This window comes from Vitis riparia, chromosome 6 (assembly GCF_004353265.1).
Source record: "Vitis riparia cultivar Riparia Gloire de Montpellier isolate 1030 chromosome 6, EGFV_Vit.rip_1.0, whole genome shotgun sequence".
NCBI classification, from domain to species: Eukaryota; Viridiplantae; Streptophyta; class Magnoliopsida; order Vitales; family Vitaceae; genus Vitis; species Vitis riparia.
The window spans coordinates 2,800,687-2,817,872 of NC_048436.1; the positions used below are offsets into that span (position 1 = coordinate 2,800,687).

Consider the following 17,186-nt stretch of genomic DNA (forward strand, 5'->3'; position numbering starts at 1 on the left):
ATTATCCCAAACAGCCTTAGCCGTTGAGAATCTGATAAAGTTACTGACTAACTTTGGATCCATAGAATTGATTAGCCATCCCTTCACCACTGCGTTTTCGGTTCTCCATTTTCTGAATGCAGGATCTGTTTACAGAGGCTGTGGAAAATCTCCATTTATGTATCCCAACTTGTCTTTACCTGAGATATACATCTCGACAATTTGGGACCATAGTGCATAATTGGTACCATCTAACTTGATTCCAATCTGTGTAGCAGGTTCATGACTTGTGATCTTGTTCTGAGTTTGGTTGTGGTTCAGTACTTGTGTCATTCTTGTCGTAAGATCTGCGAGAATTGAACTCTCCCCTTCGTGTTTTTCAACCCCAATAAGAGGTGTTTCCATTTTCCTCTTTCTGGTTTTTTTTTTCCAGAAATTCTATGGCCCTAGAATCTCTGCTTTGATACCATGTTAAGGAAAAGAAAAATGGTATTCTTCTATATATTAAAAGATGCAGCAGATGAGGGCTATATATAACCTGTACATGAAGTTAATTTGGAAGAAACTAATCACACTAATCTAGGCTACAATCTTGGATGATTTACAATCAAATAAAACTAACTTGGTAACTAGAATATTTTTATTTCTATAATTGCTCCTTCAATAACTCACGTCAATATCTACTCGCTCCAGTTGCAGTTCTGCGTCGTTGTGATAGTGAACCGTGGAGTCAACGTCATGCCTGGCACAGATCACTTTCCAGAACTTGACTTCAATCTAGTTCCCACATTGAGCATTTGGACATGCAGGATTTCATGCATTCTCCAGAGAGAGCAGGAATTTGAGAGTGAGAAAAACGGGTTTTAGAAAGCCGAATGGGGTTAGACTTGAAGAGAGAAAACGATAGGCTGGTTACGGGTGATACGTTAGAGGGTGAGAGAAAATGGGTCAGAGGTAGAAGAAGGTCATGTGCAATGAGAACTTATACTCGTGGAGGATGGAAGGAAATAGACTAAAAATGGGTTAAGTGTGAGGGGTGATTGGAAGATAGTGAGAGAAATGGGTATGAGGGGTATGTTGATGAAGATATGGGTGGTGATGGGCATTGGTGGGTATGAAAGTGGATTAGTTAAATGATTTATGGGGGACGTATATACGAGTTCGTGCACGATGGGGATGAATGGGTAGGCATGAATTTGGGATTTTGATGGAAGCTTTGGACGGATTATAAGAAACAGAGCATGCTCTAAAATTAAACTAAACCCTTTTTCATGATGTATACTAAAAGGATACAAGCGGGTGGATCAAACAGTGAGCACTTGGAGATTAAACAATAATCAAATTCTGAGAAAACAACCCAATATCCCACTCATTTATAGGAGAAATCGAAGAAACTAAAAAAAGAGAACAAAACAGAGCAAGTGTGAAGCAAGCTTAGATTCAACAAGATCCAATCCACAACAAGCGATGTTTAAGATCAGTAATGACAAGGAAGGAAAATCAAGAAATCCCAAAGCGAAGGTACCCATAACGGCCATACCTGAGCTCCTCCAGGGAAGCTCCTTCTGTCTCTCCACACACTCTTTCAGACGTCCTCCTCCCCTCATTTTCAAACAACTCCTCAGAATGAAGACCTCCCTCTCACCCGTTCCACTGCTTCCATACTCATCATCCGTCATCCCGTGTCCTAAACAAACCTCATCTCAACCACCACCATGGCGAGGTGGTGGTGTGTTCTTGCCACTTGCCCATGTAACTCCTCCCGGCATAAGGAGGTCCCCCCCTCCAAAAATGAAAAGAAGAAAAATTCAACTCCCCCAGGCCTGTCTACAAATGGGTCTACATTTACCTAATAAAATTAATTTAAAAATTAAGATGAAATAAAATTATTCATTTAAAAATAAATTAATACATTAAAAAATCAATAATAAATTTATTCTTTTAAAACTCAAATAAAATAAATTTTAAAACAAATTTATTTTTAAAAAACTCAAATAAAATCAAACCCATAATTTAATTTAAGCTTTTTATTTTTTCAAGTTTTTAAATATTTTTTTGTAACAAGTTAAATATAATATAATTTAAAAATAATAATATCATCATTTATAACAATATTAAAGATTTATTTATCCTTAAGATTCTAACTAGAGTGAAAATAATTGTGATTCAATTAAAAATTATTTTTTTTTCAAAAAAAAAAGATGTTACGAATAATGTGAGAGTGAAACAAAGAATAATAATAATAAATGAAGTTTAAAAATTAAAATATTCATTATTTATCATGAAAAGAGTAAAAAAAAAAAATATAAAACTAAATTAAATTCTACTATTAAAAATAATTAATTAATTTAATTTAAAGGTAAATTTCAATATAAAGACTAAAATGTTTTTTAATCATTATCTAATTTAATATATATAATATTATTTTTAATATGAGATCAATATATCCCGACATAATTTATGCTTTTATAAATATTATTATTTAAAAATAATTAATTGATAATAATATTATTTATAAATAATTATAATTATTTTTAGATATTGAATTTAGTAAATAAAATTAACTAGTTTATTATACATATATTTTAAATAATTTTATTATTAAAATATATTATCAGTAAAAGATATTATTACAAATAACAAAACGTTTTTTTTTTTTTGGAGAGCCTGATAATTTAAAGAAAAAAAATTATCTCTTCAAGAAATGCTTTTGCTTAGGGGAATTCTTTTAATAATTTTTCAAAAAAGAGTTAGAAATTATTTCTTGAAGAGATGATTTTTGCTTCGGAATTTTTTTTTTTTGGAAAAAAAATCATCTCATCGCCGTACCACTTTTTATTATGGGACTACTTTTATGGTGTTCCATTATTATATGGTTGAAACTATATAGTAGTTTTGAAAATATTTTCTTCACCATCATTTTTATAAATTATTTTTTTAATTACCAAACAATTATCAATATCATTGAGCAACATTTTGCTTGGTTGTTGGACGGTATCCATGGGTTGAGCTCATCTCTATTGTTTGGCTAAGTGGGTGGACCTAATGCACTAAAAAAATATATGGCTAAGGACCTTGTTGGAATACAAATGCACTGTTGTTGGAAAGCATAAAGGTCCAATCTTCGGCCCAGATAGCCCTAGGTGATTTTCTAAGGCTGTTTGGATTCATTTCTTGGATAGTCACAAGGGTCTCCAACGGGCTGGGCCGCCCGGCCCGGAGGAGTAAGGCCCATGGCCCAGCCCGGGGCGGGCCACTGAGCCCGTTGACTGGTCAAGTCAACGGGCTAGGCCGAGCCGGGCCCTTGATATATCTAAGGCCCGTGGGCCCTCAAGCTGGGCGGGCTTGGCGGGCCGGAGTAAAAATTAAAATAATTTTTAATTTTGAAGGAAAGGGGATTCGAAAATTTTCCCTTATGGAACGACCCTAGCCACCAACTGAGCTGACCCTCTTTTGTGTAACTATTTTGCATTAATTATATATATATTAGAAATGTTGTATGATTTTTGAAAAAAAATAAATGTGAGTTGGCTGTTCAACGGTTACATGACCGTTGAACATGCCACTCATAATTCAATTTCAAATATATGACTGATGAACGGTCTTGAAATTAAAAAAAAAAAAATTAAATCCTAATATTTAAATCCCTATAAATATTAAATACCCTCAATTTTTTTCTATTCTCTCAACTCTTAAGCTCTCTCCCATTCCACGATATTTCCGATTATTGCATTTTGTCTCAAATTATTCAATATTATTGGTGGTGAAAAACAAGCATTGGTGGTTTAAAGAGTTCAAATTTGAAGGAATTTCTGCTTCGGTTCTCCAATTTAGTAACATATTTAACCTTTTCTTTTATTTATTTGTTACATTTTAATTTTATATTTATTATTTTTAGCATAATATTTTATCAATAATTATAATTATGGCAAGTGGTTCTTGTTCTTCATCTAATGCATGTGATAGCAAAAAATTTACTTCAAATATATGGAATTTTTTTTATAGAATAGAAATAAATTTAGAAAATAATAAAAAAGAAATAAAAGCAAAATGTAAAATTTGTAACAAACTTCTTAGTGGTGACTTAAATGCCGGTACAAGTCATTTAAAAAGGCATCATGAAAATTGTAAAACTAAAAATAATGTAGATATTAAAAATTATATGCAATTAGGTAAAAATGAAAGTGGAAATTTAAAAACATTTTCTAATGATGAATCTTATTGTCGTGAAAAAATTATTGGTTATATAATAAGAGCATAACAACCTTTCAATTTCACTAGTTCGCCATCACCGCCAAGAGATAATGATTAAAATATTTTACTAAATGTATGTCATATTTTTATTTTTATTTTTATGGTTGAAAAGTACAAATGATTGACAAATAAGTAGGTGCCAACCTAGTTGGGATGTATTTATTTTGTAGTAATGTAAACTTTTCCCACATTTTCAAATGTAATGTATACATTCAATGAATAAAATAGTTAACAATGAATATTTTTATTAATGTAACATTTTCTATTTCTTGAATATTTTTTTTAATATATATATATATATTTTTTTTAAAGTGGCGGGCCTAATTTGGAGCCCATGGCCCGACCCATCCAGAAATGGGCTCGGGCAGGGCCGGGCTTGGGCCGGGCCGCGGGCTTTTTGGAGACCCTTATATAGTCATAGATTCATTTTTAAGTTTAAAGGAGCCTTAGACTTACAAAAAAAATAAATTAAGGTGGAAATTTATTTTAATGAATCATTGTAAGAAATTATTTCATATTTAATTAAAATTTTATTATATAAATATTCACCTTTTGAAATTATAATTTGGTAATGAAAGTATCCATCTAACATTTTTAAAGAGTCCGGTAATTTGGCAATAAAAGTATCCATTCCATTATTTCTTATTCCAAACTTTATATAAGAATGTGTAATGAATTATGCAAAGAAATTATTAAAACGACAAAAATCATCATATATGATTAAAACTTAGGATCTATTTGGTGATTGTTTTCAAAAACAATTTTTGTTCTTCAAACAGAAAAACACATTTGAAAATCGACAATTATTTTCTATTTTCTATTTTCAATTCTTAACAATATAAATATGACATTTTGAGATAACATTTTTAATTATTTTCACTTTTTTTAAGAATTATTTTAAAAATAATTATACAAATATGTTGAATGATAAAAAATAAAATGTTGAATATAAAAATTATTTTTAAAACATATTTAAAAATATTAAAAATAGGTTAAAAACATTTTAGGTTTCCAAATAGAATTTATTTTATAAAAAATTATTAAAAAATTTTTAAAAACTCCTCTCAAAAATTATTTTTGATAACTATTTTCGAAAACAATTATAAAAAAAGGCCTTGATTGCTCTAATTTTTTTAAATTATTGACTGAGTGAAGTGTTCTTATTGACGCTTTATGTTGGGTATATTTTTTATTATTTTTATTTTACATATCTATTTTTTTTTTCTTAATATATGTTTAATCCTATATATCTCTTTAATTATTTTACCTTAATTCTTTCCCTTAATAGCATTATTCAATTCAATTGATCTCCATTAAAAAGAATTGGTTTAGGTTGGATTGAATTATAAATGGGCTTAACTAATATTATTATCAACATGAAAGGTTTTGCAAGATGTTATGCACCATATTAACGTCTATAAATGGAAAATCTTATACTATGATTCTTAGAAAATATTAATTCAATTAAGCTAAGGTCCTATTTGAAAACTGTTTTTGAGAATAATTTTTTGTTTTTCAAAACAAAAAAATACAAAAAAAACCCGTTTGATAATAAAAAAACTTGTGGACCCCGCATTTCGATCTAATCTTAATGTGTTTCCCACTCGAATGACGAGCTCGATTTTTGTTTGAAAATTTTTTTTTTATTGATTAGGAAAATGACTTGGAGTCACCACTTATTTTTGTTTTATTTTTAAAGGGTAAACAAAATAAGAAAGAAAAACCCTAAGTGTGACTCCTTATTTCGGAAAAGACGGTCTGCGAAAAACCGGATCGGGTTCGGGGGTCAGGTTACTTATCGGGAAGGTACGGTAAAGACCGTAGCACCCCTCTAAGCCCCTAAAGTCGGGTCTTTACTAATAAAATGAAGCAATCATGGCAATTGACGAGTAAATCAATGAGTACCCAGAATAAATCATACACACGTGAGAATCAAAATATGCTTAGACAATGACCAGAGTGAAAGTAGGTGCATACCTGGGCAACGAGCCACCATACACTAGTAAGAGAGAGGTTAGCGCACAATTAAGGAATAATTTTGAGCATGTCAGAGAGTAGAATAAGATCAACTATGCATGACAATTAAATTAATCAATCAATCGATTAGTCATGAATTCACATATGTGGGGCCCCCACCAAAGCCCATTTTATCTTGCCTGAATCGATTCCGATAACTCCATTGTTCGGAATTACGGAATTTGATTCCTTGCTTACTTCAAAACATTTTAAAAATAGAGGAAGTATGAAAATTGCTTGCCAGAAATGAAAGTGGCAGCAAAGTTTTATTAAAAATGTGATTTTGGAACCTAAAGAAACTCTAAGGATGAAGTATGAGACAATTGAGACTATTTGAATACCAGGGTTTAAAAGAATTTACAAAATGGGATTCCGGATGTGAGATATCCGGAGAAGGTGGAACGTCGGCCGGATAGAATTTCGGATGTGAGATGTCCGGGTGGAATGTCGGCCGGATAGAATTCCGGATGTGAGACATCCGGGTGAAATGTCGGCGGAGGGAGGAATTTCGGATGTGAAATGTCCAGGCGGAATGGGCGATGAAGAATTCCGGATGTGAGATGTCCGGGTGGAATGGCGGCGGAGGGAGGAATTCCGGATGTGAAATGTCCGGGTAGAATTGGCGATGAAGAATTCCGGATGTGAAATGTCCGAGTGGAATGGACGATGAAGAATTCCGGATGTGAGATGTTCGGGTGGAATGGCGGCAGAGGGGGGAATTCCGGATGTGATATGTCCAGGTGGAATGGGCGATGAAGAATTCCGGATGTGAAATGTCCGGATGGAATGTGGTTATGAGTAGCATGAAGGATAGGTATGGGTTGTATGGATATGGGGGCTTGGGTGAGTGGTTTTAATGGGTATGTGAAGGAGTGAAGGATGGCATGCACCCGTGAGACTCCATGTAAGCGAGGGAGTGAGATGGAGAATGAATGAGAGGAAGATGGGTGTGGTGGAGGATGCTTGATTCCTGCAAGCGTGAGTGAGGAAATGGGTATGACGACCTAGAGAGAGGTGGATAGACGAACGACAGGTATGGGGATGCTGGTGAAGTGAGCTTTGCTGCCATGACAACTACTTCAGATTTTCTAGGATCTCCTTCAAGCAATGATGAGAAAATGGATGCGTACCATGGACGGATATTAAGAAACAGGGGAAGCAGAGAAACAGGGCGTGAAAGAAGACGAATAAATAAAGAAAAATCTCAGAAAATCCATTTCATGAATCATCCATGAATCTTCTGAGCAAGTGGGTAAACCATATCAAATGCAACCACCCTCATGATTCTCAAGCGTTTCATAATCACAGTAGGATCAGAGCAAGTTAAAATGGACGATGGCAAACACAAATGCAGGGTCATACTTCAACAAGCAGACTGATGGCCTCCATTATCCACCCCAAACAGATCAACGAGTATTCAAATATTCACAAGAGATGTAAAAGAGTGATAGTCATACCTGAAAGCTTCTTCTCCAACTACAGCAACTACCGGGCTTCTCTGTTCTTAGCTTCCTACTGCAGTTCAACCAATACTCTTTCCCTCAAAACTCTCATAAAAACTTCTCCTCTTTTTCTTCAATACTGCCCCTCTCCCTCTAAAAAAAAAAAACCTCTTCTCCTCTCCATCTTCCTCTTTTTCGTCCTTTCTTTTTGTTCTTCTCTATTTTTCTCTCTCTCTGTTCACTGGTCAACAAGCATGGTTCTCCCCAACCACTCTCCCTGTGGCTGCACTACAATGTTGTCCTCTCAAACGATCTCTGCAGCAGCCACCTTTCCTTTTTTCTTATCCGCACCTCTTGACGGTCTGCGGGACCCCCTTCCAGAAAGCTCCTCCACGTGTCAAAGTCCTATTGCAGCTTCAAAAAGCGAGGTTGATTCCTTATGGCCACTAAGGATGTGACACGTGACCCGTTGGGATAGTGACAACTGGCAAAATTGAGCTGCTGAAAAACGAGCCGCAAATGGGGGTCTACAAAATTGTTTTATGTTTTTTGTTATTAAAAATAGAAAATATGATGTTTTCAAATAATATTTTTTAATTTTTTTACTTGTTTTTAAAGGTTATTTAAAAAAATAATTGTACAACATGTAGAATGATTAAAAATAAAATATTAGATATAAACATTATTTTTAAAAATATCTTAGGTTTTCAAACAAACTTTTGTTTTACACAAATCAAAAAAACCATTTTTCAGAATTGTTTTTGAAAATAGTTACCAAACATGATGTAAAATATCTCAAAACCATAAAATAAATCATTAGTTACTAATTTAATATAGATAATTAATCTTGAACTCAAGGTTCAAGTGTTAAAGATAATTTAACAATTAAAGAAAAAGGTTAAATTCATTGACTTTTTCTAAGGTTTTGATTAAATCCACCCAACCCATTAATTTGAAGCTTCATCAAATACCTCTCATATCGTTCTCATTATTTATTTTCACCCACCACCCCTCTATATAAAAATACGGGAGATATTTGAAGAAATTTCAAACCAATGAAAATTAGGGTATTTAATTAAATGAAAAAAATATAACAAAATTATTACTCTAATGTTATTAAAAAGCTAAGAAAGATTAAGGTTTTTTTTTAAATAATTTTTATATGTTTTTTTTTAAAATATGTTAATAAAACAATATATAATATAATTATAAATAAATAAATAATGTATGGGTTTAGGCTTCAACCGTTGCCTGAACCTTCAACCCACACCAACCCTAATATTTTTCAAATTGGTATTTGTTTAGCCCAAGTTTGATTCTAACATATTCAAACCTTGCTTGACCCAATCCGAACGTTGGATTGGGTTGGCCTCGTCCATGTTGCAACCATAACCATAATCCATTAAACTAATAATAGATCCAAATTACTTATGGGCCTACAAAATGGGCCCATAAGCAATAAGACTTGACATCCCAAAAATGCACCTTAAGAGACTATTTATTTTTAAAAAAAATTACAAGCAAAAATCTTCACTTGAAAGACAATTTATTAAAAACAAAAATCTATTGCAGGTTTAAAAACGGAACGATTCAAGTTTTCTCAAAAGGAAAAAAAAAACAATTATGCTAACTCTTGAAGAGATATTTTCTTTTCTTTTTAAAAAAAAAACAATTTTAACTAATATTATATTTTTCTAATAATAAAATTGTTCAAAATATATGTAACACAAAATTAATAAATTTTATGTGCTAAATTCAATATATAAAAATAACTATTAATTATTATGAATAGATTATTTATAAATAATAATATTACTAATTAATTATTTTATATTTATATCTAAATAATAATATTTATAAAAAATAAATTATCCTCATGATATATTGATTTTATATTAAAATAATACAATTTTGATATTAATTTTTTTAATCTTTACCTTAAATTTTATCTCTATAATTAATTACTTTTAAAAATAAAACTATTATATATATATATGATATATGTATTTTTTATTTTTAAAGTTTCACTTTCAAATTACTTCTTCATATCCGCTTTTAATATAAAAATTTTAATTGCATCACAATTATTTTTACTCAATTTAAAATCTCGAGGACATTAAAATTTTTAATTTTCTTATAAACCATCATATATTTTTTTTCTTATATTAAATTATCTTATATTTAACTTATTATCCAAAAAAAAAAATCTTGAAAAAAGCTAAAATATTTTAATTTAATTATGGATTTTATTTTATTCAAGCTTTTGAAAAATAAATCTATCATCAATTTTTTATTTGAGTGCATTAAATTATTTTTTAAAAATAAATAATTTTATTTTGTTTTAATTTTTAAATTAATTAATTTCCTATTTAACATTCAACATAACTTTTAAATATATTTATTTATATAACATGATAAAATCTAATTTCTTATTTATCATATTCCTTGTAAATTTTAAATTTTGTCATATATCTTCGCTATTATTGAGTAATAAGGAAGGTGAATGAAAATAAGAAATAAAAAAAATGAAGGGAGGTATTTAATGAAATTTTAATTATGGAAGGTGAATGAAATTAACTTGATTTTTAAATATATAAAAATGAGAAAATAATTTTTTTATCAGTTTTAAAATAAAATTTAAAATTAAATGAAGATTACTATGAAAAATACTATATATTGTTATAATAAATTTTAATTTTTATGGTAAATATATAATTTAAGATTTTTTGAGAAAATAATTGATGTATCATATTTTTTTTTAAAATAGATATGTAAATTATTATTATTTAATTAAGAGATGTTTTTGCTTAGAATTTTTTTTTAAGAATTATTAAAAATTAATCTCCTTCTTATAAATTGTTTTCAAATAATTTTTCAAATTAGTTTTTTTTTTTAAATTCTCCTTATAATTAATTAATTATTAATTATCAAGAACCCTAAAGAAGCTAAGCCACGGCTAAATATCCAAGCCGACATCTCCAAACCCTAAAAGTTCTCTCTCTATCCCATTAAATAAAACTTCCGGTTTTTTTTCAATTAAAAAAATAATTTTTATTTATTTATTTATTTTATTCCCAAAACCCTAGTTTACAAAACCCTAGCGCGGCAACTCAGTTATAAATGGCCCTTTAAACCACTCAGTTCCGCCTCTGTCAACTCTCGAAGACTCTCCGTGTCTCTCTCTGCAAACCCTAGTTCTCTATTCATCGCTTTGTCATCCCTCACATCCCTCATGGAGTTCTGGGGTAAGCACCCTTGTAGTAGTCCTTTTTCCTTTTTGTGTGTTTTATTGTTTAGAAATCGCTTCGAAAAAAAAAAAAATGAGAACTTTGAAATCTTACCAGCGTCGCTGTACACTTGGCTCTTGTAAGATTCCAAGTTTTTTCTCCTTTAAACATGGTTTTTCAGCATCCCAACTGGAATTTCTTCTGTATTGCTGCTGTCTCTGATTAGGGTTTTCCTCTGTCATTGGGTTTTTGTGCTTTTTGTATTCTGCTTCCTTTTCAAATACTATTTTTGTATTCGTTCTTTGGTCTTTTATACCTGATGGGTGTTGGGATTTGCCTTTGATTTGTCATTTGTGCTTTCCAAAACTCCGTTCTGCCACTGCTGACAGAATAGAACCAAAAATTGTTTCTTGGTTGCCTATGAACAGTTGTTTTATTATATTAAGCGGAGTTTTTGCCCCTTTTTTCTGGTTTTTATCTCATGGGTTATAGATGATTAGAAATTTAAGAGTCGAAGTTTTAATTATTATATTTTCCCAGCAGCCGAACAGAGAGTTGAGGACGGGACTCGATGCTTCTGTGCATTTTGTTGTTTGTTTGTTTGTTAAATTGCTCACATGTTTTTATTTTCTTAACAATATCCTGCTCATATTATGTCAATTTTATGATTTTGAATTTCGAAGTTACTCATCTTTGATTTGATTTGAGATGAAGCTTGGTGATTCCAATGAATTGGTGTGTTTGTAATCTCCGGGATTCTATCAAACATTAGCTGAATGTTATCAGGGGTCTATGTCAGTATAATTTGCATTTTCTTGGTAACATTCAGCTAATGCCTTATTTTGCATGTCTAAAAGTCTCTCAGTTCACATTTTATAATGTGTGAACTAGTGATGACCATGGTGTAAATACTATCTGTTATGTTATTTTAACAATATATGATTGAGTTTTGAAATAATAATGTAATTTTTTTCACCATAATAACTCCATTGTCATCGTCATTCTTTGAAAAAAATCTTAGTTATGATATGAAGTGGCATCTTGTGTTTGTTGATTGCTATCTATATATAGCTTTCAACTACGATTAACATCAGCCATTGGATTCGTTTTTGTTTTCCACATTGCCTAACATACAGTGGCAGGAAAACACTTGAAGTTCTCTTTCTTTGAGTTCTTAAGAATAACTATATTTAGTTATATCATATATGTGTTTCTTAAGATGCACTTTATGCCATTCATATCATGCTGCATAAATTCATTTTAGTGAGTGTGTTATATATTGCAAAGTTTTTTGATAACTGCCCTTCCAACAAGTTGGTCTCTATGATGTTACTTATGGAAAATAGCTATTAAGCCTTTTAGGTACTGATATTTATTCCTACTTTGGTGATTTGGTACTTATTTTATTTCTTTATATCTCCAATGTATTTATTTTTGTTTTGGGAAAAATGCACGCAATGGTAACATGTTTTCAATTCACTTGCTTTCAGCACATTTATTATCTTAACCATAATTGGGACATTTATCGAGGTTGCACATTTAATTATTCTATTTTAGTGTGTAATGTGGACAATTCTCTTAATTCCTACAGGAGTTGAAGTTAAGGCTGGAGAGTCCTTTAAAGTAAAATCCGAGGATGACAAGATTTTGCATCTTTCACAGGTTATAATAGTTTTATATGCTCCCTATTTTGCAGTTGAATTATTTTCCACTTGTTTCATTAAGATTGTTTGTGATAACGAGTTTTGAGTTCTGCTTTTTTCACAGGCATCATTGGGGGAGTCAAAGAAGGAGAAAGGAAATGAATCTGTTCCTCTTTTTTTGAAAATTGATCAACAAAAGCTTGTTTTGGGAACACTTTCTCCAGCAAATATTCCTCAGCTATCTTTTGATTTGGTTTTTGATAAAGAGTTTGAGCTCTCTCACAATTGGAAAAATGGGAGTGTCTTCTTCATGGGTTACAAGTCTGTTCTTCCTGATGAATATCCTTATCATTTTTCATTTTTTGATTTTGTACTTTGTTTGCCAATTATCTACTTGAGAGTTTCATAACTATCAGTGTTTTCAAATATGTGAGAGCTTACATCATGATATGAACTGCTACAAAATGTAGCTTAAGGTGTTCAACTTGCATAGGCTTTTTTCTTGCTGTTCAATGTGGTGTCTGAGTGTTAATGTCAAGTTAACATATGAATACCGTTTATGAACCTGCAATCTACACAAACCTAATGTTCAAATCGAAAAGGTTTCATTATTAGATGTTTATAAGTTTTTTGACATTGTGGTGCTATGTATTCTGGTTTTTGTTTAATTTTAGCAGTACAGGGAACCTAAGCATGCTGCTCAAAAATATATTTTGAAATTGTAAATATCTGATAATTTATTCATTGATTTTATTTTTTAAATAATTTTTTTATGGGTACTTTTAGGTCATTTAGGTTTTGCGTCTTTATCTATGCTACCAATTGTATATCATTTTTATTCAACTTTATTCTACGGGAAACATTTTCCTTAACCATTTTTCGTCTTCTCATTGCCACGGAAGAGTTTTCTGGTGAGTATTAAAAGATATATATAAAATCATTAAAGGTTCTAATTCATTTTTCTACATAATTGCTCATATTTGCTTCTCCCTGTTTTTTAGAATTTGATGATTCTGATTCAGAGGAAGATCTCCCAGTTAACGCCATAGAAAATGGTAAATGACATTCCTCTATTTAAATTGAATGTTAATAATTGATAACTTTATCATCTAATCCTTTGTCTTTTCCCTTTCTACTTTTCAGGAAAACCTGAGCCAAAGGTTGAGCAAGCAAAGGCTGTACCAACCAATGCTAATGCTGGCAAAGCAAAGGCGAAGGTTGAAGAGCCACCCAAAGATGCCAAGGATGAAGAAGATGATGATGACGACAGTGATGAGGATATGGTTGATGAAGATTCTGATGAAGATTCTGATGAGGTATGCTACTGTTTGCACATATGCTTCTTTGTTTTATTAGGGTAACCAGCATAAAATAAATGAAAACTCCATGGTGGTGTTTGCTTTGCTGGTGTGGCTAGTTGTTTACAAATAGCAGCAAATGTTGTGATGTGTTTTCGCATGCTCCAGTTTGACAAGGAGCATCCGTAAGAATCATTCTAGAGTCTCTAAAGTGCAAAAATTATTGTCTGTAAAATTTGTTTTCATCAGAAAAATCACTGCCTTTTGGTATGGTGTCTATGCGGAGAATCACTTCAACAATTACTTTCTGTTGAGGAATATTTCTAGTTGGTAGAAGTTGGGGCTTTTTGAAATTTACGTGGATGATACAAGTTTTTGTATAAATTAGTGTCATATGTATGAGCTCCTCTGATTCATTGGAAGGCTGATGATGGAGTTATATGTGCCAACTTCTGCAGCATTTAAGGACCAGTAATATTCCTGTTTATTAATGAGCTTGTAATTTTATGGTAGATAATTATGAATTTGCCAAACCCTGTCTTGCTTCTTTTTTCATCAAAAAAAAAAAAAAGAAATTGTTGTCTTTGATTGTTATTTATATAGTTTGTTTGAGAATAATTGACTTATTTGTTTGGCATTTGCCTGGTTATTGTTGTAGGACATCATGAGTGATGCTGAAGATGGTAGTGATGAAGGATCAGAGAGTGAAGATGAAGAGACACCCAAGAAGAAGGTTGAACCTGCATCTCTTCTGTTGGGTATTATGTTAAACCATTTTTTTGTTCTGTTACCTGCTACCTATAATCATGGCATTTGTCTTTGTGTAGGTTGAACCAGGAAAAAAGAGGCCAACTGAATCTGCCACAAAAACACCAGTTCCAGCTAAAAAGGCTAAATTAGTTTCACCTCAAAAGACAGGTGATCTTCAATGTTTGTAATTTGTGGTTTTTATAGCTGTCTTTAGTTATTGATGCAAGGCCTATGGATAATTATGGTTTTATGAGTGTATCTATATAATTTCTATGCCACACTATCCTGATATGTGCTTTTTTGCCCTAGTTAAATAATTTAATACGAGTAAATTTGGAATGCATAGGTGCCCCATTCATAAGGTATTCATCTTACCTTACCATAATTTGAAACCAATACTCAAATCAGATAAGCAGCTATTTGAGTACTGCTTGTATCCTATGTGGCTAGCATCGTTTGGAATATAATCGTTGTATCCTAAAAAATGATATGTAATTGATATATTGATTTTGTGGTTTCTCCTATGATATAATTTCTATTCATTTTTGTGATTTATGAGAGCATTTCTGCAGGAGGTTCATTTCTATCTGAACTTGTTATTTTTCCTCTTGAGTTTTTTTTTAATCTCTTTGTTTTATTGGTATTTTCATGGGAACTGTCATCCTTCTATTTATTCATCTCTCCACCAAAAATTGTTTTTACCTTGTTGGACATCCATTGATAAATTTTTTAGCATATCCCAAATAGCCTTCAAATATTATTTGAAATATGTTTGAAATCTCCTTTGTTCTGATATTGCATTTTAATAAATTTATCAAAATTTTGATATATTTCTCATTCATCTATTGAGAGTAGGAGTCTCCTCTGACAGCTTCCGTTTTTACCCTTTAGTTTTATCCATAATTCATTCTATTGTGGTGGAACTCATTATCTGCTCGTCAATATTCTGTTGATTGTCTGCTAATTGTCTGTCAATATCCTGCACCCTACATTCCCAAGTTCATTTGACCACTTTTTGCATGATTCTTCTTTTTTCTAAACAAATGATTACTCTTAGAGGTTAATAATTCCAGAAAGCCGGTCAATTGATTTGTATGATGTTTGACAAATTATGATGTGAACTGAGAGAGTACTTGACATGGAGCAATTAAAATGTTTTTTGTTAAAATGTTCTATGGCTTGAATTTTGTGTTAATGCTGAAAAGAGTGTTGCTTATGGGGTGCAGATGGTAAGAAGGGTGGGGCTCATACAGCAACTCCTCATCCTAACAAGAAGGCTGGGAAAACTCCTGCTAGCGGTGACAAAGGCAAGGGGCAGAGCCCAAAATCTGGTGGCCAAGTCTCTTGCAAATCTTGCAGCAAGTTCGTCATCTGATCTCACTAAGCTCCTTTTCTTTTGATTCTACAAACAATGGAAAGTTGTTTGAATAACTCATATGCTTTGTCTTGTTAATAATAACAGGACATTCAACTCAGAAAATGCGCTGCAATCCCATTCCAAGGCTAAGCATGCTGTCTCTTAGAGCAAAAGAAGTCTGTCTGTCGAATTTGAGGTTGGGTTGTAGAGGAGGATGAGCTGATTATTATGCATCAAGTATTTCAGTTTTGTCACAACAGAGAGGGAGAGGAGAGGAGAGGAGAAAGCTTTGGCTTAAATTACTATTTTTGTTAACGTTTTGCTATTCCTGTACCCCGTCTCTGGCGTCTTAGGAAGTTTTATTTTCTAGTTATTGGTTGTGCAATTAGTCATATCTGAGTCTTTGTTGTCCCATGAACTTAACTTATCATCTGCTTTTATTCATATGGCGTGTGTTTGTAACATGCAAATTATATATCTTCAAGCCCATCTCTATTACTTTCTTTCCTATTTATATTCCTATCTCCTTTCCGATACTATCTAAACATGGGAAAATGATTATTTTCTACATTTTTTCCTTTGCTAGATTGATATATGGAAGTAGAAATTTTTGGGTACAAAATATAAGCTCACCTTCTGTCCTTAAAAATTAATTAAAAAAAATGAGGTGATAAAAGTTATTTAATAACCCAATTTATTTAGAAGTTACTATTGTTTTTCTTTTTTTTTTAAAAAAAAAAAGAATAGAAAGCTTATCCAAATACACTAAATGTTCAAATTAAATTGAACATTTAAATTTAAAATAATATCAAATGTTTTTCAATTTTATTAATTGAATATTTATTTCAATTTAAAATATTCTAATATTTAATTTTAAAATTCATTAAACATAGCCTAAATTGGTAATAGCTTTAGCAATTGATTAAAACTATTCGACAATGTAGATACAATTGCATTATGTTCATATGTGATACAAGCCTCAAAAGTCTTTTGTTGGATTTCTCTTCTTCATTGCCCCTTTAGGAATCACATGAACGAATTGTGCTTCTTCATCATGTGATGCAAATTGCAAACCAAGTTGGCCCAAAATTACAAGTGTAAAAGGATGTGCTTCGATTGATTTTTTGGGGCAAAATTGGTCAAACTGACATAATTGATTTATATTAAATCAAAGCTAAATCAAAACTTGACTTAGATAAGTTTGATTCAGTAAAGATGAT

The 17,186-nt window shown here is 31.4% G+C and overlaps 1 protein-coding gene across 2 annotated transcripts; it reads left to right on the forward strand.

Annotated features, from left to right (window-relative positions):
- Positions 1-10,829: 10,829 nt before the first annotated feature.
- Positions 10,830-16,480, forward strand: LOC117916544 (histone deacetylase HDT1-like). Of its 2 annotated transcripts, none has more exons than XM_034832630.1 (10): positions 10,830-10,936; positions 12,510-12,580; positions 12,686-12,900; positions 13,459-13,472; positions 13,563-13,616; positions 13,705-13,877; positions 14,518-14,592; positions 14,687-14,777; positions 15,836-15,971; positions 16,072-16,480. In XM_034832630.1, the coding sequence occupies exons 1-10, from the start codon at positions 10,924-10,926 to the stop codon at positions 16,130-16,132; spliced, it is 903 nt and encodes a 300-aa protein (XP_034688521.1). In that variant the 5' UTR covers positions 10,830-10,923; the 3' UTR covers positions 16,133-16,480. The 2 variants fall into 2 exon arrangements, with proteins under 2 accessions (XP_034688521.1, XP_034688522.1); XM_034832631.1 differs by having other exon boundaries at positions 13,705-13,863; positions 14,516-14,592.
- Positions 16,481-17,186: the final 706 nt, after the last annotated feature.